Source organism: Cimex lectularius, unplaced genomic scaffold (assembly GCF_000648675.2).
Source record: "Cimex lectularius strain Harlan isolate CLEC.00 unplaced genomic scaffold, Clec_2.1 scaffold7, whole genome shotgun sequence".
Classification (NCBI taxonomy): Eukaryota; Metazoa; Arthropoda; class Insecta; order Hemiptera; family Cimicidae; genus Cimex; species Cimex lectularius.
In genome coordinates this window covers 1,904,377-1,927,960 of record NW_019392731.1, presented here as the reverse complement: position 1 = coordinate 1,927,960, position 23,584 = coordinate 1,904,377, and the positions used below count along the sequence as shown (strand labels likewise).

At 30.6% G+C, this 23,584-nt stretch overlaps 4 protein-coding genes across 10 annotated transcripts; 2 read left to right on the top strand and 2 right to left on the bottom strand.

The window, feature by feature from the left end:
* Positions 1-761: 761 nt before the first annotated feature.
* On the bottom strand, positions 762-12,467 carry LOC106663912 (acidic fibroblast growth factor intracellular-binding protein). 4 transcript variants are annotated; one of them, XM_024226846.1, is made up of 10 exons: positions 12,369-12,467; positions 7,540-7,599; positions 4,350-4,434; positions 2,285-2,480; positions 2,102-2,221; positions 1,933-2,040; positions 1,643-1,870; positions 1,458-1,586; positions 1,156-1,281; positions 762-1,101 (listed from the first exon to the last, which is right to left on the bottom strand). In XM_024226846.1, the coding sequence occupies exons 1-10, from the start codon at positions 12,450-12,452 to the stop codon at positions 1,023-1,025; spliced, it is 1,215 nt and encodes a 404-aa protein (XP_024082614.1). In that variant the 5' UTR covers positions 12,453-12,467; the 3' UTR covers positions 762-1,022. The 4 variants fall into 4 exon arrangements, with proteins under 4 accessions (XP_024082614.1, XP_014244635.1, XP_014244636.1 ...); XM_014389149.2 differs by having other exon boundaries at positions 12,206-12,376; XM_014389150.2 differs by lacking the exon at positions 12,369-12,467 and adding an exon at positions 7,676-7,717.
* On the top strand, positions 8,017-11,860 carry LOC106663913. 3 transcript variants are annotated; one of them, XM_014389154.1, is made up of 2 exons: positions 8,017-8,396; positions 9,805-10,231. In XM_014389154.1, the coding sequence occupies exons 1-2, from the start codon at positions 8,373-8,375 to the stop codon at positions 10,150-10,152; spliced, it is 372 nt and encodes a 123-aa protein (XP_014244640.1). In that variant the 5' UTR covers positions 8,017-8,372; the 3' UTR covers positions 10,153-10,231. The 3 variants fall into 3 exon arrangements, with proteins under 3 accessions (XP_014244640.1, XP_014244641.1, XP_014244639.1); XM_014389155.2 differs by lacking the exon at positions 9,805-10,231 and adding an exon at positions 10,631-11,025 and having other exon boundaries at positions 8,041-8,396; XM_014389153.1 differs by lacking the exon at positions 9,805-10,231 and adding an exon at positions 11,309-11,860 and having other exon boundaries at positions 8,123-8,396.
* Positions 12,468-12,758: 291 nt separating the features above from the next.
* On the top strand, positions 12,759-16,320 carry LOC106663932 (general transcriptional corepressor trfA-like). 2 transcript variants are annotated; one of them, XM_014389183.2, is made up of 3 exons: positions 12,759-12,841; positions 12,909-13,131; positions 13,992-16,320. In XM_014389183.2, exons 2-3 carry the CDS (start codon positions 13,120-13,122, stop codon positions 16,269-16,271), a joined length of 2,292 nt encoding a protein of 763 aa, XP_014244669.1. In that variant the 5' UTR covers positions 12,759-12,841; positions 12,909-13,119; the 3' UTR covers positions 16,272-16,320. The 2 variants fall into 2 exon arrangements, with proteins under 2 accessions (XP_014244669.1, XP_014244670.1); XM_014389184.2 differs by having other exon boundaries at positions 12,762-12,841; positions 12,909-13,114.
* A 661-nt stretch (positions 16,321-16,981) lies between these two features.
* LOC106663818 (BTB/POZ domain-containing protein 2-like) lies at positions 16,982-22,768 on the bottom strand. Its single transcript, XM_014388906.2, has 8 exons — positions 22,558-22,768; positions 18,949-19,083; positions 18,756-18,889; positions 18,330-18,534; positions 18,079-18,244; positions 17,782-18,023; positions 17,626-17,712; positions 16,982-17,432 (listed from the first exon to the last, which is right to left on the bottom strand). The coding sequence occupies exons 2-8, from the start codon at positions 19,051-19,053 to the stop codon at positions 17,079-17,081; spliced, it is 1,293 nt and encodes a 430-aa protein (XP_014244392.1). The 5' UTR covers positions 19,054-19,083; positions 22,558-22,768; the 3' UTR covers positions 16,982-17,078.
* Between the last annotated feature and the right edge of the window lie 816 nt (positions 22,769-23,584).

The window sequence follows — 23,584 nt, the reverse complement described above, 5'->3', positions numbered from 1 at the left end:
CCGCCTACCTTCGCTGGGTCGGTCTATATGACACTTGAAGATGGAGGAATATAAAAACATGTGGTCAACCAAGGGACCAAGTGTGGATAGGCAGACAAAAATGATCGATAACGACCCAATTTTGAAATTAAGTTAAATTATATCAGATCTATATCATTTAATTATTAATTAGGGTGCACATGTTGGAAAAGGTTGGCCTCCCTTCCATCCCATTATCAATGAAACATCTGAATAACATATTAGAATGTATATTCTCAATAACTCAAATCTGACGGGGAAATTTAAAAATTTGACTTAACGAGGTTTTCAACTAATCAAGGTTCAATGTGCCAACAAATCCATAATTTTTTAAATTTGTGGATAAGATGTTTGGCAGTATGCTGAATTCCTTGGTGAAGTCACCCTTTTTTTAATGCCTTCATCTACTGCCTAATAAATCTTGTTTCTCCTCCATGCTTAACGTATTATGGTGATATTTCACAGACTTTTTTTACACAAATAAACAAACAAAACTGGAAAAAAAAACCTAAGCTTGCACTGTACTGCATACTATGTACTGTTTGGTGCATGACTGTTAGGAGAGTGGGAGAGAGTTGAGCCCATGAGAAAGAAAAGGAAATTTGTCTATACGAGATTTGTCATTTTGAAATTAATAGGTAAATGAGGGAAATTTGAAAAGATACGAGTTATTGAGTCGTCTGTATTCTGTAGTACAAATGTTGTTATAATGTAAAAAGTGTTCACTAGAGAAGAAAAATGACCAAATTTTACAAAAATATAATTTATTTTACAATTTTACCACATCAACAGTCAGGTTCAGTTATTACCTTAATGTTGTGTGTATTTATGACTAAACAGTTTATAAAACTATGTTTCGATTGGATAATCATTTTTCGGCAAGTAAATGTCAAAATGATACCAATTGACCAGACTTCTGTGTATCCGAATAAATGTTTTGTTGATTCTAACCAATGATTTTTATACAATGAAGTTCAATATGGTCAATCTTGAAACAGCAATCCTTAGGAATGATACATTTTTAGAAGGCAACATGCTAAAACTGACATATAGCGTTCCCATGCTGCACGTGTATCTTGTTCTCTGTAATATTTGGTAATACAATACACAATAATTATAGTTATTACAAAAAATTACCTTAAACAGTCCAACTGAAGGGCACAGGTTTTGAAAGCTGATAAAAATGCTGTAAGATCATTCGAAGTCCAGGATACTTGACGCCAGGGTTCGATGCATTTTTCAACCAGCTCAATGAATAAAAACCTTCAAAAATAATATGGAAATAACATAATAACACACCGGATTAAACCATATCCCTTCCCTCTTTTTTTTTCATTTGAGAACGGATAAGGTTTAATCTGGTGCATTGTTTATATTATTGTTCCTTAACAAACAGAACAAATCATAATAATATTAAAATGAATATGAAGTCAAATTACTTTAAATCCCGTTGACGGTGTAAGTTGCACCCTAAAGTTATCAACGATCTTGAATAAGTACGAAAATTATTTTCTAGTTCCTGGTAAGCTTTCTCCAAAAGCTGAGGCTTGATTTTGGAACAAACAAGGCTAAAAATAAAACATATTATCATAGACAACAATGAAACAATGCGACAATAACTAACTGTTTTAATTCTTTTTCTTTATCAAGCAGGGTTCGAATTTCTCTTAAGTCCAGAAAAAATTCTCTGTCAAGGTCACACTCTTCATGCTCTGATGTCCCCGCTGGACATGTCCAGCTGTGCATTATGGCCAGCGCGCACTCATAAAAGTCATTGAACGTCAAATACTGAAGTTTACGTTTTCCTGTCTCAACTTTCATGTTCGCCATAAACACAACTGCTCCATATCGCCTAAATACACAATTCATTCGAATAAAAAAACGTAATAGTTGGATTTCATTATTGAATTGTACTTTGCAAGTTCTTCAGGTAGTAAAAACAGATGGCGTATATTCTTTATAAGTGAACCTTGCATATCCTCGACTGTTTTATATATTCTTTTAACATTATCAAATTGCCTCCTAAAAACAAGAAAAAAGCAGATTTTTTTATAACGTGCTTAAAACAAAGTGAATAAAATACCTGCATGATTTAACAGATATATTGGTTTTATCACTAACTTCATCTAAATCTTTTCGATACCTAGAGGATAACTTTTTCCCAAGTAACTCCCTAATAACAGGGTCATCAAATTCATAATACCTAGAAAGATTATTAAATAAAAAACATACAGAAAATAAATTACAATTAATTAAATTGTCATACTTTTCAATTAATAACTGTCTCGTCAAGGGTTCTATCTGGAAATGAAGTTGTTCTGCTAGTTTAGGAGGATTATGTAAAAGTTTTTCAAGAAGGTTGTATGTTCTATAATGGTCAGAAACATCACTCTTTACAAGTTCCAATGTATTATCACCATGTTTTGGTACTTGTTTGTGTACCGTATCCACTGCATCTTGAGCTTTAAAAAATAACACAAAACAGTCAAACAAAATATAAGCATGCTATATTAATAAGATAATAAAATTCAGATGTAACTTCACACCCAACACATCCATGATCACCTATTTTATCCACAATTTTGTGGTGATTTTGCACTAAAAAATATATTCTTGCACAATTTATACTGTGTATTGTGAATTTTACTTAGACTCACTTAATATTTGACCTTTTGAAAATATTATGGTAACACTTATTGTATTAGCCATTAATTAATTAGGAATTAATTTAATCATAAAAACCAAATAAAACAAAAATATATTAATAGTAATACATAGGAAAGCCATAGAACCTGCATTTCATAGTTCCCTCTTGTTTATTATCAAATATGAGGAAATATTTAAAAAATCAGAATAACTCTTGCGTTTTCATAAAACATAATACATTATAATGCTTATAATATACAGTGGTTCAAAAAAAGTATTGGCACCCCACTTTGTTAAATCTCCAAAATATAAATGTTAATTGTTTGATTCTAAATTTATTTAAAAACTAGCAACCAACTATTAATTTTTGACAGCAATAAATTGGGTGAATTACAACTAAGATAAAACATAATAAGAGGAATAAAATAATAACAACTTTCAGGTTCCAAAAGTATTGAACCAGTCAATTCTTGCTTAATTTTGAATTTTCCTATGTAAAATTGTAACCTTAATTTTGATCCTTTCAATCTGAAATGAACACAAGTCAGGATGAACATCGTTATTCTAAATTATTTTCTACCAGTTCAGTGATAGTAATAAAGGATAAAATATGAGAGCATTGAATGCCATTATGCATTCATGTCGTTAAATTCCATTCCCATGAACTGAGTTATCATGAACTTGCAAACCTCAGTTAGAAACATCATAAAGAAGAACAATGAGACGTGTTCAGTCCTAAACAAACGACGTTTTGGGCAGCCACAAAAATTTTCCCAACAAGAAAAAAGGAGAATGATCAAAATGTGTGGTGATTAGTGACCATTAATTGATAATAATTCAGAAATTGTGAGATGCGGTCTGGTGTGATGTAGGTTTCAGAAAAACATTTTCTTGAAATTTTCTTCTTCGTGTTGAGAGTGCCTGTCACAACACGACACACAAGGATGGTACAATTACACAGAAGACAAACACTTTGAGACCTGAAGATGATCTCAATAAAGATTGAAACATTGGCACAATAAAGAAAATGTTTTTCTGAAACCTACATCACACCAGACCACATCTCATGATTTCTGAATAATGATCAAAATAGTGACAAAAACACCCTGTATTTCTGCCTCTAGCATATAACATCAGAGATTGCATCAACTTTTAACACAACTTTCAGCGTGCAGAGAATTAACTTTAATTCAGAAGTTTTAATTATTACGGCCGAATTCAAAGAAAGAAATGATTTATCAGTGAGGTCAATAGCAAAAAATGTCTCGAGTTCACAAAAACTTACATAAATGAACCGTTAGTTTTGGGAGAACATGTTTTTACATAAAGAAAATGTTTTCCTAAATCTTCATCACACCAGACCGCTTGTCCTTTCTTTCTACACAATGCGAAGTCAGTACTAAGCATTGTCTAGAGATTATGAAGAAAAACTTGAAAATAAACAAGTCAACTATTAAAATTTAGACGGGTAACCTCCCTCCAACTCCTACAACTGATAAGAAATTACAGCTAGTTTTGTAGTTTCCTTCGTTCTTTTAATCATTCTAATTATTACTGTTGAAACGAACTGACACTAATGACTAGATGATCCACGTCGAAGCTTATTTTTCTATACCTTTTGAGTTATTATTTTTTAAAAACTAATAAACCTTTGTCTTAATACTGATTAACTTGATTAAACTTACATGTGCACCCGTCGACCCAGAGTTGATACACTTGAGGATCGACAATGGTGTAGTTACTTATAAAGACATCGACATCTGGAACCATCTGCAAACAAAGTCGCAATGTCAACCAATTTGAAGTTGGGATCAATTGATAAAGATGGCTCCCCTAATTGTGCTATCAGAAACATCAATTTACCTGTCGCCCGTAACCTTCGTCTGCTTCTGCGTAGACCATGCTGCACAAATGTAAACTATGCAGATAAATATGTGGAAACGGTGAAGAAGAAGAATTCCTTTGAAAGGAATTGACGTTTTAATCCGGAAACATTTGCCTTTCCATGATCCGAAGGTGTGATCGGAAGGGTTAAAAACTCAGGAGTTTCGAGCTGAGCATACCTTTAAAATATTCGTTTGTTCTGATATGGGGGAAATAATTTAACACCATTAAACGTTTGACTATTTCGGCGATTATCATATAAAACGGAAAATTTAAGTTATTAGAGGTAAATTGTAGATACGAGAAAATGCAGAATTAACTTCCACGACAAGGCGAATTGTCAACAGTGAACAGAACCTCCCACACGTGTGAAGTACTAACTCTTAGCGCCATCTGTCAGCTGAACTGTGGCTTACAATGTCAGTGAAACTTAGAAAATCCCGCTCCATTCTTTTCTTTTCATATTTATTTTATTTTATTTATTTGTATATTATGCTAAACAATAAATTATAATTTTGGCAATAAACTAATATGAATTTTACAATTTTGATTGTTTAGCTTATCCTCTAAAACATAACCTTGTGTGAGGACAGAAGTCCTTATATAAATAAGAAAATATAGTTGACTCTTTTTAATTCCAAATTTGATAATTTGAATTTCTGGATAATACACACTCCTCAGTATAAATTTAAACTCAAACAAAAATTTATAATTAGTGGTCTCAAGAGGTGCTAAAACAAAATTGATATTAATTTCCTGAAAAATTTGTATGACCTAGTTTAATTAAAAAATATCTGGTTTTTTTGTTACTGATAAACTTTGATAGCTTTTATTAGATTTTTATTGCAATCTACATAAAAATGATGTAAAATGTAAAAATTCACCTCATTGATTTGAGCAAATAAACGGCAAAATAAAAATATTAAAAACAGAAAATTCAAAATTTCAAATTTTTTGTGGCGAAACCAGGTTCTATTCACAAGAAGTGACAGATATGATATTTTGGAGTGTAGAATCACCAAAAAAGTTTGGTCCAAATCCGTGACCCAACAACCTGGTCCTCCCTTGGGACTTTCAAGATCAATGAACTTTAGAAAATCTCATTTAATTCGTTCCTTTTATGATATTTATATTAGTTATTTATTTGTATATTTTGCTAAACTGTAAATTCTAATTTTGACAACATAGAAATATGAATGTTTACAATTTTGATTGTTTAGCTTGCTCTCTAAAACATAAATTTGTCTGAGGACAGGAAGAAGTTTTATAAATAAAGAAATACAAATGAATTTAGTTAAGTCCAAACTTGATAATTCGAATTTCATGATAATATGCACTCCTCAGCATAAATTTAAATTTAAAAAAAAATTATTTAGTGTCTCTAGAGGTCTAAAACAAAATTCATATTAAAAATTTTATGACCTAGTTTAATTGAAAAATATTGTTTTTTTAAAGTTTTTTTTTATTGCTAGGTTTTACTAGATTTTTATTACAATGTACATAAAAATGCTACAAAATGTAAAAATTCACCTAGTTCATTTGAACAAGTAGAATGGCAAAATAAAATATTACAAAATGGAAAATTTCAAATTTTTTGTGGTGAAATCAGGTCTTACTCTCTAGAAGTGGCAGATAAGTGTAGGATATTTTGCAGGGTAGAATCACCAAAAAAAGTTTGGTTCAAATTCGTAACCCAACAACCTGGTTCTCCCCTTGTGAGACTTTCAAGATCAGTGAAACATTAGAAAATCTCGTTCCAGTTGTTTCTTTTATCATATTTATTTGTATATTTTGCTAAACAATAAATTATAATTTCCATAATTAGTAATATGAATTTTTACAATTTTGATATCTAAGCCTGCCCTCTAAAGCATTATCTTATGTGAGGACAGGAAAGTTATATAAATAAAGAAACAGTTTGGATTGCATTTAGATTTATATATGCTCAAATCCACACATGTATGTACATACATACAAACATTTGATGAATTCAGCCTATTCACTTCTCATAGTCCACCGGCAATTGCAGCTTTTGCTATTTACAGTAAACTGCCAGCAGACTCACTCTCCTGTGGGTGTTGGCTGCTCATGGGCACACCTCAGCCTTATTCGTCCAACCACCACGGTTGGGCTCTGGGGAGGGGGGGTGCTGTCAACTGCTAGGTCAATTCAGCATACAGTTCCAAACTAATTCATAATCATGTTCATTCATTTCATCTACCATCTCACATCACACTAATAAATACATTAACTCTCAAGGCAAACTAGGTTATTACTATCTTCAAAAGCAACCCCGTTTCCTCCAAGAATGAGACCCAAATATTCAAGCAGCAAGCGCACTCTCCCTATGGATCCAAGGGATTGCATCCTTCGATTAGGTGGGACATAATATATGTTAGATTATCATTATTACTATAAATATTATAATTATTATTATCATTATTATTAGCGCTGTAAGTAGTGATATAATTAAAATTTCCAATCATTATCAAAGAAAATTTTCTGGAGCTGATTGAAACCGGATTGAAGAGGATAATCGTGAAGAGTGTATGGAATGAAGAAAATGGCAGAAAGTCTTGAATGTTAGAGCAGAACAATCAAATTTAGATGAGAAAGTAATAAAGGACAACCAATTCTATTGTTTACTGATTTATAAATAAAAGTGATGAAATTCCATGTTATACAAATTGCATGTTTATCATCCTGCATGCCAATAACAATATTCAAAGGCTATAGTTTTAATAAATAGAACCCTGAATTGTTCATATTTTTTTTCATAAAAATTATGCACAATTTATTTTATGTTTGTATAGTTATTAATATTGCTAAAAAATGTAAATACAATGAAAAGTGCAATAATAAAAAGTCATTATAGTTGTTCTCGTGATTTTTTATAACCAATAAAATAATTGAATTTAGGTTTTTTTCATAATTAGAATTAAAAATGAAAAAAACTTTAATATTAACAAAAAGTATTTTTGCCATACTTACTCCTATGACAGGCACAAGACCGGGCAAAACTCCCGGCAAACATTTCCACATAGATTCAGCCTGTAATGTAAAAAAAATCCACGGTCATTTTTGAACAATAGGCAATATATTAAGTTGTTTAATTAATTAATAATACAATTGTAATTATGTTGCAAGTTTGCATTGCTGTAAGCTTATGTTGAAACTCTATAATTATAATGTCACTGTTGGAATAAATGAACAATTTGTATTTCAAAGGAAGATACAATAAGGCATAAGGAATAAAGCAAGATAAGAAAATGAACTAGATGATAGTCTTTTTAAAAAGACCATATTCTTATCTTCTGTTTATCTAAAATCAATATTTTCTCATTAAATAAAAAGTACTAATTGTCAAATTATGTTGGGAGAAGTGAGTGAGTCAAACTGTAGTTAGATTGTCCCAGATGATCCTGGTATGCCTAATCTCATTAGGCTTGAACACATACATTTTTATTTTTATTATCTTTTGTGGATGACTGGTCAGACAATAAGAAGACAAAAAAAGATCAGAAGTTATTTCATTTTGATCAAATTACTGATTTGAAATGAAAACTATGTTATTTTTAATGTAGTTGCAATAGTGCTTCTATAAATTTTTGCACCATGTGAATTACTGAACACATGTTAAAAATAAAATGATTTCATATCATCCAAAATTCAAGTAATTACAATGACATTAAGGACATGATACAAAAACTTAAAAGGCTCATATTTTCTATACTATAATCCAAAAAGTTCTTGTGAGGAGCTAAGAGCTTGTACCTATGAAAAAGAAGATACTTGCAGTTTAAGAAGGCAATCTTAACAGAGTGATGTCAGATTCAGACCAACCACCGGTATATTGACAATTAATTTGACTATCGTAAAAACAAAATATGCATAAAGCTTTGTATTTTTCATGTGACAAGTACATAAAGTGTTCTATAAAATAAATTTACTACATTTAAACATCTTTGAATACAATTTTTAAATAAACCTTGGATTTTGTTTCATTAGATGTGGTTTACTTATGCACTATGACAAAACTATATAACAGAGCAATTTTTGTTACTTTATCCTGATAAAGCTTTATGCAATAGTGCTTTGTATGTTTTAGTAGTTTGTAAATTTCATTGTTATGTAATTATCCAAAAAATAACTTGATGCCTTTTCTATTATTCAATGATAACGGCAACAGCTTAATAATAAGTACTTTTATTGTCAATTCAGAGCTAAAAAAAGAACAAAAAAACAAAATACAAAACAATTTCAATAAAAACAATTCAAAGTAGTTGTAAATATTGTAAAGAAACAATAGTAAATTAATTTAAAGCATGCAATGCATTTGGATTATAAACATAGGTATATAAAAAACTTATATTTCACAACTAGATCTAATTTTAATAATTAAATTATAAAAACCAGAAAAGGAGCAAATAGACACCAAAAATAGAAATGTGTACTATTTTGTTATTCGTGAATTAATTTGAATTATTACAGAAAAAAGTTAATATAATTATGAAAAATAAAACTTGGATTAATCAATCAGTAATATAAACATTGCACAATTTTATTTTGATGATAAAAACAAATTATTTAATATTTTGTGATAACTCTCAATAAGTTTTTATTTCTATTCTAAATATTTAGTGAAATGTTTCAATTTGGTGCATATTCGCTGATTTTAAAATTAAAATAAATCAGTACTGGTATGACTATAATATTATAATTATTGTTTAAACCATTAAATTTTGATTCTTTGACATACTGCTTTAACCTTTACTTTTATTATTTTGTTTATAAAATTAAGAAAAAAATCAAAATAAAGAAAATTATTGAATTTATAATTATTATCATAAATCAGTATTAACAAATTAGTATGGTTTGGTTTATTGTTTCGAATAATAGAATAAAGCAAACAATTTTGATTATATGAATTATGATAACTTCAAATGATACCTATGAATTTTTAAGATTGTAAATCCTTAATTATTTTTCTCTTCTGACCTAATATACAATTTTGTATTCCAAGATATCAGGTTTATTAAGATAACCTGTTATGAAATTTATTTGTAAGTAATTATTACACTTAATAATAAATTTATTTGTAAGTTTTGAAAGATTATTGTTATGTGTTTTATAAATAATATAATTATAAATTGGTGTAAACATTAATTTTGCTTGCATTGTGCATTATTGTTTTTACCCTTGCAGCATTAATATTAGACTTTGGACGTTTTGTTTCGAACATGATTTCTTTTTCAGTCGGGGCTTCAAAATGTGCTCTTCAGTATAGGTGCCGGAATCGTTTCAACGATAATGGTTTGGTGCTACTTACATAATCTAAATTCCTATCCTGACGGACCCCCCTATTGCAAATGCCAGTATGAACGATATGTAGAAGAACCAGATTGGTTGGCCATAACAGGTGGATGTGGAGATAAATCTAAAAATCAAGGTGGAACAAATTCTCCATCTTCTTCAAACAATAATTTGAAGAAGTGTGAAACTAAAAAGGAATCTAAATTGATACAAGGAAATGAAAACTGTGATTTAGCACAAGAAAAAATAAGAGAGTTGGAAAGAAGAAATGAGGTGAAGAAGGAGAACTGAAGCTAACCAATTTTTTTTTTTTAATTGTTCCCGATTATTGTGTGATCAAGTAAAAATAAAATGTATTCATAAAATAACAATAAAAATGTCATGTTTTTTAACATCAATTTTGTTGTACATCAAAAAAATAATATAATTGTCTTGTGATATTCCTTCCCTTGCACAAATATTAAAAAACATCTTAGTAAATTTTGCTTATTAATATTTAAACAATACTGAATAATTTTAAAATAATGAATTTTACAACCTAAAATTTGAGCAAAATGTTTTAGTACTTTTTGTAAGTATAGCCTATAAGTATTTTGAAAAACTCTCCATTTGCTCACTTTCATTTAAAAACATTACTGGTGATGTTAAAAATATGTTTGTACAGTAAAATTAAATTATCGATTTGTCAAAAATTGCTGTACTAATAAAATCAGGCTCATATAGAAATTGTAGGAAATTTCAGGATTTGTTAATGTTTTTTCTGTTCCAGTGGAAGCATCCATTTACACTATTTGGGGTTGGAATAAGCACTTTATTCATCATGGCTTGGTACCTAAGAATACAACAGAGACGTGAAGAGCCTATTTGCTCGCCAACAAAACAATGGTACTCTGATCCAGAGTTGTATGAGAGATATGAGGAAGAACCTGATTGGGTGAAAATGGCTGGCAATAAACAAGAAGAGCCCGAAACAATGAAAACAAAGAAAACAGAAGAATCCAAAGAAAAATTTCAGGAATAAAAGAAAAAGCTACGGTTTTACTTACAATGTTTTGAATCAAAGCACTGATTCAATGTGGCAATCAGTCTGATTGGCTTGTACTCTTTAGAAATATGTATTTCAATGTTAACATTGCTATTAAATAAATAATTTGGAGTCTAAAATTACGATAAAATATCTAGGGGTTAGTTATTGTTATTAATACCCACATTATTACAGCACAAACTATATTTGTAAATTAAATTTTAAATTGATTGAATTATAATAATTTAAGATTGGGTTTGGTGAAGCATATCTGAACAGTTATTCTTTTTTATGTTCCATTTAACAAACATTTAACTTAATACATTACAATTTACTATTATTTATATACATATAGTGCATTCTAGGTATTAGTAGCTAGTTTAAAAATTTTGTTTGCTGTTTCGAACATTGTTTGTTTTTCAGTGGGATCAGCCTGGAGTTTGGATTTTGGGCATCGGAGTTGTATCAACTGTGGTTATGTGGTTATACCTAAATAACCAAGCTGGATATGAACCTCGGTGCCCTGGCAAGCCGATTTATCATAAATATTATGAAAGATATGTCGAAGAACCAGATTGGTTGGAAATGACAAATGATAAAGAAAAAAACCAAGATCAAAAAACTTCAGGATTAGACAGTGAAAGCAAGAACTTTCAAAATTTGCCCAATAAAGATATTGCTAAAACCAACCCTTTGAGCGAAATAAGAAATTTTGAAAGCACATCAGGTGATACTGCAACCCCAAGCAATATAGATACATCATCTACATCAAATACTCCTAACAATTTTTCACAATCACCCTTCAAATCGAATTCAGACACTGAAGACAGTAGGGTGGATAATTTTACTATAAAGAAAAATAAAAAAGCAAATCCACGAAGCACTCCTTGAAACAAATCTGAAAGCCGATGAAGAACTTATAGGATAGACACAAAATAGGAAAATATGTAATAAAAAAATCATAATAATACTTTATGGAGGCAATGAGCTTTTATTTAATTTTGTAGTAACCTGAATCAATGCTTAATAGTCATGGATTATTGTGTACCATTTACACAATATATGTTACAATAGTTATTGTACAATAAATTTATAAGAAAAAATATCTACTAATATATTAAAAACAGGCTAAATTAAAAAAAAATATATATATATTGAGTCTGTTATGTAAGGCATGTCTAAAACAAAATATTAATATTTACTTAGGATTATAATCAATTTTCTGTAAATAATAAATTCTCACTTTCTAACCCTTTATATCCCTCACTTTATATCCCTTAAAAAATAACTGCCAAAATTAAATATCTACTTTACATCTACCTTTAATTGTTCAGTAGCTTGGTTTTTTCTAAAATATTTAAAACGATTGCTGATTTTGGTACGAGTGTCATTTTGAAAAATAGAGTCACTAGAATCAACTTTATACATGAAATGTAGCATTTTGATACAACTCAGCACAATAATTGTTTTACTGTGACCTTACTGCATTATCTCCCAAACTAAGTGGAACACTACAGCTGCCAAGTTTTGTTGAGAATCTGAAATAGCTCTTAAACTCAGTGCCCATTTTTCTTAATATGCTCAAATTAGATGTGAGAAGAAAACATTTATAATGTGATTATTTATATTCGATTTTTTAAAGTTTTAGTTGGAATGAAATATCATATGATTTAGCTTATATAACTAGTTGCAGAATTAATTTTGGAGTAAAGCATGCTTAAATTTGTATTTTATATAATTTTTGTGACACTGTTGTGTTTGAAAAAATAAATGAATATTAGTTAAGGGTGTTATTTAACACGACTATAATTAAGAAAATAAACACTTATAATTTGCAATGTTATTATTCACATTGCATGCAAGAAAAGAAAATACTTTTTAATTGACTAAGTAGGACTGAAGGACATTTTCCTTCCTATAAAAAACAAGTACACATTATGCTGTCTACAAACCAAAGTAATTTAGCTATTGTAGCACACAAAATAATTGTTAAAATATGATTCAATTGTTCATTTTTCAACAGCACACATTGTCAAGTTATTTTTTAGACACTATGCACACAAAATTCTGAAATGTCAAGGCCTAAGAAGCGAAGAAAAATGTTATTCAAAGCAATGACAGATCGACGCACAGAAGCAGTGCTTCTCCGATGCTCCAGCTTACAAAAACCACTCACTAATGAACAGCACATATAAAGCCAAGATGTAGACGACAATATATATAAAAAAGGTGCAATGGATGAATGTGTATGTAAATTTTAAACTAATTTGTTTAACAAGTATGATAAGAATCTGACACATTTCAGTTTATTAAGTAATAATTGACAGATGTCTTTCCTCAAATCTTGTTATGGAATCATATTAATGTTATTTGATTTTTTCACTCAAACCATGTGTAGCATGTTCAATTATTGCCATGTGACTGTTAAAATATTTCCTAAATTATTTTTTTATTTGCAAAATTTTATTTGGCTTTATACAATTATATTCAAGAAAAATAAATGGTACTAAATTGATTAAAGTTGTTATTTACATTATGCAGTAAATTTGGCTATAATAAATATTCCTTGTTAAAAAAATGGCAGATGTCATCCATAATTATGTTGTACAATGATTAAAGGGTCTAGCAAAATGATTTTTTTAATGTACAGAAGACCAACTTGATAAATGAATGAACCTTGCTATTCATTTTTTATATTACAAAAATTAAAAATGACATCAAATTAATAATATAAATACAAATTTAATTAGTTAGTATTATTATTGGAAAATTATAGAAAGAATTACTTTTGTTATCCTTAAAAAAATAAGGTAATCAATGATTTTCAAAAATGAGCACATTGGTTGTTAAAATACAGGACAAACTTAGAGGCCGCAGTGGCAAATGATTTGAGTGTCTAACTTGAATTTGCCACACTTGTAGTCCTAGGTTTGTCCATGTTATTCCGCAAATAAGTAGATTTGAAAAATGTAACAAACTCTGGTCGAATGTACAATTGTATTTTTTACATATCTAGGTTTTACATTCCAAGAATTATTGGACAATTCTTCATTTTCAACTTAACTTTTGAAACCTTATTCAATCTTGATTTCTTTCTTTTTTTCAGCCACCTCTTGTTTATATACTCATTCTCATGAATGTAATTGGAATAATATTATATGGAGTGTGCAGCACTTATCGGAGTATGAGAGGTCTCAAGCCTACATGCCAATCTAGGGCAACTTCAGCCCCAGAATCATTGACAAGTGACAGATCATTGTCATCAGAAAACAATAGCTCGTTAAGTAGCATTTCTCAGTCTACATCAAATGTGAAAAGTACATCAAAAAAATCCACATCTAAGCCAAGACGTTCGTTTTCTAAATCATCAAAAAGTACTGTTCCTCCCACACCAAAGAAAAGACATTTGAATAAATTAAATCAAAATTTTATTCCTTCAACACCAAATTTAAATAATAACCATAAATCATCACAAAATAATCTTACACCTACTCAAAATTTTAATTATATTCAAAAATATTCAGAAAATGATAATATTCCTACACCAAATTTAAATAATAACCATAAATCATCACAAAATAGTCTTCCCCCCACACAAAATTTTAATTATATTCATAAATCTTCAGAAAATGTTATTACTCCTACACCAAATTTAAATGATATTGATAATTCATCACAACATAGTCTTCCTCCTACACAAAATTTAAATTATATTCACAATTCTTCAGAAAATGTTATTACTCCTACAACAAATTTAAATTATATTCACAAATCATCACAAAATGTTCTTACTCCTACACCATTTCAAATGGGTTCTACTGAATCAATTGAAAGTTCTCCTCCTACAACAAAGAAGACTGCTATTCCTCCTTCAACAACATTATATCCTAACGCTGATCCATATTATATATGGGAACATAGAGAGAAAACAGGCAAAAGAGAAGAAATTCAAACCTATTTGTCAACTGATAGTTTTTATGACTTCCCTTCTGCATTAACATTTCTTCACCAGTTTGAGCCTTTTCTTGCAAAGCCGACATGTCCACCAAGCAGAGTAACTGACCCACTGAGCTGTTATGGAAGAGACTATAGTCAACAACCTTTAAAGCGTAAATCAAGAGATTACAGTCAACGACATGAACATGTTAAAACTGCCATTCCGAAAAAGTCAAAAACCTTTAGTAAACCTTCCACTGCAAATTTTTTTCCTCCTAGGAATCATTACCAAACAGAAACCATACAAAAAAAGACCAACTCTTATGCTGAAAGATCCCAAATTAATTCTCGATCGTCTGTAACATTTACCCCAACAAAAGTCAAACAAACATCACCAAAAGAAACAGGAACACAGTCAGAAGAAAGCGAGAGTGTAGTAAAAGAGATTCAGTTATTTACTATAGTTCATGAAGGAAAAAGTAAAAAAAAGTATTCAGATTATGTGAAACCAACAAAACCTGAAAATATTACACCTCTTACAACACAACCATCTGATAATAGAAGTCCAACAAAAAATCGCTTTTCAGAGTTTCTATTTCCATCAAAAGAGGAACAATTTTTCAAGAATACATCCCACAGCCCCCTTCCAGAAATTCCTCCAAATAGCCGATTCTCAAGCTTAGGTGACACACTCCCCCCTGCACATACTAGTATTAAATCTTCTTCCTCTTCCCCTCTGAAATTGAAACAAAACGAACAAGGAAATCCTACAGAAAATTCATCAGACCTACCTAACGTACCATTGAATTTACAACAGACTTCTGAAAGATCTAGTAGCCTGTCAGAAATTAGACCCCCAAAGAAATCTAGTTTATCCCATGAAGGATACAGGGAAAGAAAATCATCTCTGGGATCGAATGTGCGATTTTCCATTGACAACTCAAGAATTGATTCATTTTCAATAAATCAAAAAAGCAGTGTAAAAAATTTAGAAGAGACAATAAAAGATTACAGTACCGATAGCATATTACAGAATGAAAGTAATCCGAATAAAGACAGTGAAACTAGGGACAGCAGACAAAGTGATGAACAAATAAAATCATTTAAAAGTAAAACCCTTTTAAGACCTCCAGAAACTCTTCCACCAAAACGTGATAGAGCTGATTATTTTCGTTCATATAATGAAGCCGTTACAAAAAAGCCTCAAATTCGATTGTCTGATGTTGCCACACCAGAAGTTTCATGCTTCGGAATGATTTCTACAGACAAAATAATACATGAAACTAAATTTAAAGCACCATTTAAAAAGAAGAAGGTAACTTCTACTGAACAAGAAGTACGAGTATGTGAAGTAATTAAACCTATTCCTGACTTGATGTATAATCCACAACAAGAAGATGAAAAGAAAAAGAAGGATGGTGAAGATCACAGTACAGACAGTAGGCACTAATCAATAACATTAAGTATAAAATTATAATAATAACAAATGTTTTAATTTGTGTGCTTACTTTTTTATTCTGCTCATTAATAATTGGGGAATAACAATTGTTTTAAAAATAATTCTTTTATGATCACTGCATAACCACACATAATTTAAAATTCATATGTACAGGGTGAGTTCAACTTATGTTCCCCCACTATAATTTCTTTAATGGGGCATTTTTGGAAGAGCTTTTAAAAACGGTTTACATCGTTGAATTCAGAATCAAAAAATCTTTCAAAAATGTATGTTAATGAGTATGTTGCCATTTAAAATAATTAACCTTGTACTCCTATCCCGCTATCACAGAGAGTTAAATAAAACTTTAAAAATAAAAGTTTAAGTGACGAGGTTTTTCTCAAAAATGCCTCAATAAAAAAAAATATAGGGGGGAACAGAAGTTAAACTCACCCTGTATATTAGAAAATATTGGGATATATATACATACTTACATACTTAATGGGCTTTTTGTATATATATNTTTTTTTTTTTTTTTTTTTGACAAAAAGCCCATTAAGTATGTAAGTATGTTGGGTTTGAATGCAGTGGACCACATTCGAACCTGGGACCTTTACTTACAGTGACGAGTGCCGTGTAACTGTAGTGGCCACCACACCCATCATTTTAAATTTGTCTTTTATTATGATCTACAAAGGATTGCACAAATTCATACAACAATATATTAACATATCATTTATTCTATACTCATTTTTTGAACATGAGAATAAATAATTATTATTCTTATCATACTGAAAAACTAAATTCAAGTGGATCCACTCATATTGGATCTGTATATATAATTGATGATAGCACTGTAGTGTTCCATGGGTGGGATCTTTCCCACGAGGAATGGGATAGAAAATCAATTTCAACATTTGCATCTTTACAAATACGCTGAGAATGGGTGCCAATAGCATAAATCCCAGAGGTACATAAAAATATGTGCATTGAGTATTCTTTGAAAGGATCAAGGGTTGAAATTGTGTTGAACAAAATTTCTGCTTTGCTGTTATACTTAACATGGCCGTATAGGCTCCCTTCGGTGAAATAATCTTGGCTGTTTGCCATGCCAACTTTGACCATTATATTTTCCTTGTACTCCCCAGGCATATCATTTATTTGAAGATTGATCTAAAATTTAAATGATAAATAAATAAAATACAAATATTTCAAACAAAGCTATGTAATTGCATTAAATTTGTTAGTTATTTGAATATTTAGAAAAATTTGGGAAAAATTTTTTCTTTACTTCTAAATCAATATTTTCAGTAAAAGTGTAAAGTGAAAAACAACATTTTTGTTCTTGGCTAGAATTCAGACTTACCACAACTCCAATTAGATCGATTGAAGTGTTGACTGTAAAAATTGAAGTGAACCATTCACTCCCATCAAACCTTGCTTCTCTCTGATCCTATAATTATTTTAAAATAAATCACTTTAAGCTGATTTTAGAGTAAAACATAAATTGTTTGGGTTTCACTTGTATGTCAAGGGTTGAAATCGACTTGGCTTTACATGGTTTCCTTTTTATCTTCTTTTCACACAGTCCATTTTCCATCGGTGGAAAATCTGGCTTAATAATACGCATAAGAACAGCAAGTTTCTCACTATCATTCAACAGTCGTGAATCTGATATCCCAGTAAAAAATTCATTTTGGGATACAGTAAGTAACCTCAATTTTGTTATTAATTCGTTAGCAATAATTTTTGGTGACATAGTGTCTAAAAAACTTCTGTTAGGATTTAATTTTATCATACAATTGTTAGGATCAAATACCTTTTTTTGAAGAATTAAAATTAGCCCATTTATCAATTGCTTTTATTAATTCCATTTCTGAAGAGATATTCAGCCTGTTCAAATCCAAAATTGTATTTAAAGTTGTGAATGATGCATAGCAAAATGCTTTACTTTGTAAAATGTTGGATGTGTTTAGTTGAATTTCCTGAATCGACAGAAAGTATAATTAATATTAAATTTAATTACTTTTTGTTTGTTGTTATAAATTCACAGGATTACATAATAAACACCTTTAGGCAATGTTTGGCCAGATCATCTTCACCATGGAATTTTGCAAATTCATATAAATGAATTACATTTTCATGATTGAGACACTTTTTCATATACATGAGACAACTTTGTTGAAGGGGTAGAATTATATATTTTTGTGCTGCATTGTATACTTGACAGGCATGCTTGTAATTCGTTAGTTCCAATTTATCTTCATAAATATAACTGAAATTAACAAATAAATAAAAAAAAAATGTAAATGTTATGTTTATGACATTTAAAGTATGATCAAATAGGAAAATATTCAATTTTTTAGAAATGTTAAAAGGGTGATATTTCTACCTGTTGTTTGGTAAAATGTGACCTTGCGACGTGATAAACCCTTGTTACTTTTAATTTTTGTACTTATTAATCTACCGTAAATCAAATTTTAAACAAAATCTTACCCTAACATGTCATGAAAAATATTCTCTTCAATATCTGTAATGATAATTGGTTTGTCTGGCTGAGGGAGCTGGCCATAAAACATTGTGTAGAACACTGGACTTGTACTTGCCAAAAAAAGTTTGTGACACTTTATCTATAAAACAACCAAAATTAATTGTATTTTTTGAAGAAAAAAAGTTTCTTGTTACCAACCTCTTCTCCACTTAGAAGGAAAGTGCAGTCACAAAGAATTTGATTGTGCAAAAGAAATTTTGCCCGTTGCGCCAAGCTTTTCACATTATTTTGCCAATCGTCCATTTTTCAAAGGGAAAAACAATGTTCGATAACCTATAATTTTTCCCCTTTAACTGGTAATAGTAACAATACGTCCACTCTTGACCCACTTGCTTCTTATTATTCAAATTTGCATGTATGAATTCCTACTTATTTTGCATTGTCATTGTTTAAATGCCTCTATATGTAAATGGATTATCTTTACTTACTCAGAAGCTAGGGTGAGCCATTATTTTTTATTTATTTTTATTAAACAACCATATTATTTTTACAAATTTATCAGTAAGAGTATCAATGTAAGAATGAAACAAAGTGTTAAATTGTACCTAACAATAGGAAACAATTCTTCTGTTCTATTAATTGTTCAAAAACATTAAAAAAAATCGTTTATACCATTAACAAAAATGCTACTCTTATAAACTATGCTACAATTATTTGTAAAAAAGGTTTAATTTGTTTTTTAAATTGATTGTTCGATTTATGTTCCAATCTGGCTATGTACTTTGCTTTTAACCATTTTGTCTTTTATATGGCAATGGGTTATATTAAAAATAGATTTTTATTTTTTTTATTTGTAAAATTTTAAAATGAAGATAGTCTGTTATTTTCATAATGTTTTAATCTCTCAATAATGCTACCTATAATTGAATATGGCACGTATCCAGCCCAATAAACCCATGTATATAAACTGTAGATTTTGAAATAAATAAAGAAATAACGAGCAATCTTAATTTTAAAATTGTACAAATAAAAAAACAAACTATTTTTAATACAGCATTTAATATAACACATTGCCAAAATAATAAAATATATACATGGGTTGGGCTTCAGCGGCTGGCTATCAACAGCTAGGTCATTTCAGCCCCCAATGCAATCAGTTCCTACATTCAAATACACTCACCCTTAAATACATTCCTTCCTATTTACATATCATTCAATCAGTTAGGTTGTTGGAGTACTTCATATCTCTCCATCACCCTCCACACATATTGTAATATATACGACTGTGGTGACTTACACCTTATCACTTACACCAGCAGATTGTAAATAGAGACAAACGAATTGTACAAAACTTTTGAATAAAGAAAAATGAGAATCCAAGGTAGCCACTTCCCACTCCTCCAAAATCATACCTCCCAAATACCTCCGGTACCAAGGATCAAGAAAGAGTTTTTGTAAAAAGTAAAAACCCAGTCACTAATTTCTATCCAGCAAAAGAGGAGACTTGTCCTTCGGACCGGCAAAGAATTCGGCTCAACCTCATCAGATACATCTCGCCCATATTTTCACTGGCTCTTCTCAGAGCCACGCTTGAGTTACTCAAGGAACTAGGGTTTCCACTTTGAAGACTAGAAAGGACCCACGGGTCGTACGAGCTCACGATCTCCGGGTGCCTGGTACAGTCGGACAGGTGGAAGCTCTGCCTCTCACGGTCTGCCAAAAGCCTCCTCGCTGGATCTACAGAGCATACCACTTAGGAGTGCCCTTCTTGCCTGCCTGAAAGGGGTCTTGTGCCGTAGAGCTCACGGTTGCGGGCTTCCCGGTAAGGCAGAACAGTTGGGACCTTCCTGGGTACAATACCGGCCCTTGTGAGGGCCCGCAAGGTTCAACGGCGACTCGGAAGGACCCCAACAACGACTAATATAATTGAGAGTCAATGTGTACTTCCATCTGACCTCTCACACTACACATTCACGCTAATAAATATATTCAGTCTCAATATACACCAAGGAACTCAAGACGAGGTATCTTTGTAGTACTATGTAGAGTAAAACGTCTGGGTTTCTTTACAAATTGGAACAGGGGACCCAGACACATGCTGCTATGTCCAAGCATAATTCTTATATGCTTCTCTATATGGAGTGAAGGAATGGCACACTTCAATTAGGTGGGAAACATTAAGCAGTTATTTTCTAAATGCTAAATGCTTAAGCGGCACTGATGTTTCTATTTTCTTTCAATCATGCTTTTTAATGAATTTTTAATTGAGGGCCGGATTGTGGTGGTTCGGTCTGGAGTTTAAAATAGATCAAATTTTGCCCCTTTACTTTTGCACTCTGGGGGCAATTTTGCCCTTTTGAACTCTCTGCAATACATTTTCTCAATCTGGTGAATCTATATGAAAATAGTTTTAGCAAAATTTGCAGCTTTGATGTAATGCAGAGTTGCACGAACTATGCAACATACATTGAAAATATACACTCAAAGATAGAGGGTATTTTGTTGTTTATTTAAAATTATATGTTTTTTAAAAATCAGTATATGTACTACAACATACTTATTTTAATGTAAACCAAATAAAGGAAGTCAGAAATGCATGAGTTTTAATAAAATATTTAATTATGATGGTTTGAAACAAAATTCACCAAAAGACCGTAAAATAATTTAATGATAGACTAAACTGTTAGTTATTTTTAATTATTACTCAATGATTTTCCAGTGTTTCTGTTAATTTTCATTCAAACCATCATAATTAAATAATTTTGATTAAAACTCATGAATTTCAGATATTTCATTTGATATACATAAAATTTAGAATGGGGTAACTGGTTGTAATTAATATAACGATAAAATTACATATATTTGTTTGTTACACCAGTGTCCTTTTTTGTCTTTAGAATATCAACCAAAATTTAATCTAGTATTGCAAAATGTTTTTAAATGTCAACATTAAATTTAGGTGGTTACGCTTTAATATTGCGACTTCAAACTTGACTGAATATGTTAAAAGTAATGTAAATTATGCTGTCAGCAAACATTGTTATAAATTAACTTAATAAAGTGTTACAGAAATAAATTTAAGTTATTATGGCATTGTTGCTTAGCTTAGAATCAAATTGATAATATTGGAATACATATAAGCAAAGTCCTATTGGTTTTTTGATCAGGATAATTTTTACTCTACCAAAATGGTTCATCGCTAAATCTGGTTCATATCAGTACTTAGAAAGGTTTCAATCAGGAATGTTCCACACACAAAATGCAGATTTTCCTTTCTTTAATGTGTGTCCTAGACATTTCTTATCCAGAACAAAAATCCTTTCTCCAAGCAGTAGCATTGAATGAAATATGGCGACCAGATTTCATAGTTGCCCAATAACAGGAAGTTATTCGTTCAACCAAATTCATATATGTACTAACCCTGAATTGCTAGGTGAAAAACAGAGCATTTTATTAATTTTTTCATATGTTGGAAAATAAGATATTTTAGATAATTGAATAAGAATAAGAATAATTTATTTACAAATAAATATAAATATGTAGAAAAGTGTGATATAGATGTTTCAGGCTTCCTGTCTATATACTATCGAATAATAAGTTGTACAATTTAAAAAGAATTATTTATTTGTAAAGGAAAAAATAAAATAAAAAACCCTAACAAAACAGATAATTGAATATAATTAGATAATACATTGGTAGTGAGGTTTTTGCAATTAAGAAATAAAAAAAGTTTATCTAGCATCTATAAATCAACCATTTTCGTATTGATCTTAAGATCGGGAGATGTCGGTAAAAAGCGGTTCTTACTTCTGAAGTGCTGGGTGCGTTTATTTGCTCGGTCACGCCGAAGTTTGTTGTTGGAGGTAGTTTGCGGTAGATCCGGGGATCTCATTGCCAAACTTAACATGAACTTCCTCTTATACTAACTCACTAGGATAAAGAAGCTTATCGTAAGGCCCTATTGAATTGGACGGTAAATAAATGCGGCCCCAATATCCTCTATCCAGAGCTTCCTTTTCAACCTGGGCTTCGCGAAACTTTTTCCATAATTTTTAGCAGCTGGAATACACGATGCAAGACTCAAATTTATCTGTTATTAAGCGAGTTGAGTTCAATTATATTCTAAGCAAAATATTTGTATGATGTATTAAATCTGATCTAAGGTGGGAGTCGAGAAGACAAATCCAGGTCAGCCGATGGTAATAAAATCGTTGTAAAAATACAATAAAATTTGAAAGACCGAGATAAAAAGAGGAGAAATGCGACGTGAGAAACGGCAGTAAAATGTTAAAGCTGTAGGAAAAAAACGGGCCCGTGCGAGAACCGTGAAAAGCAATCTTTGTATACGTGCGATATTGTCATTTCATGGCTCAGATACCAGCGGGCGTCCCGAAGATCAATAAACGATTTAGTCGTCGTATACGATTTATGGAAAGATGACAGATGCAGCGAACGTTTTTAAACATGCTAACTTTTCACCATTGGAGTTTCTATATTCATGGATTAGAAAACAATTTTCCAACCTAAAATAAAATGATTGTTCAAGCTAAACAAATTCCTCATACATCATCCTTTAACCATCGACAAATTTTCTTTATAAATGTCATGTTTATCATCATCACATCGACTACTCCCACAATCAATAATTTTTATATAAAGCATTTATTTGACAATTTCGATCATCCTGACCGTCCTATTCTCAATGGTTTAAACTATCAATAGTTTTCTTCTTTTGTCAATCACAGTGAAGGTGGTGAAATGCTAAAAAGCGTCAATACCGGGACCAGGATGATTGGAAACCTCAACCTTCTATCAATTTTTATTCTTCGTCTAT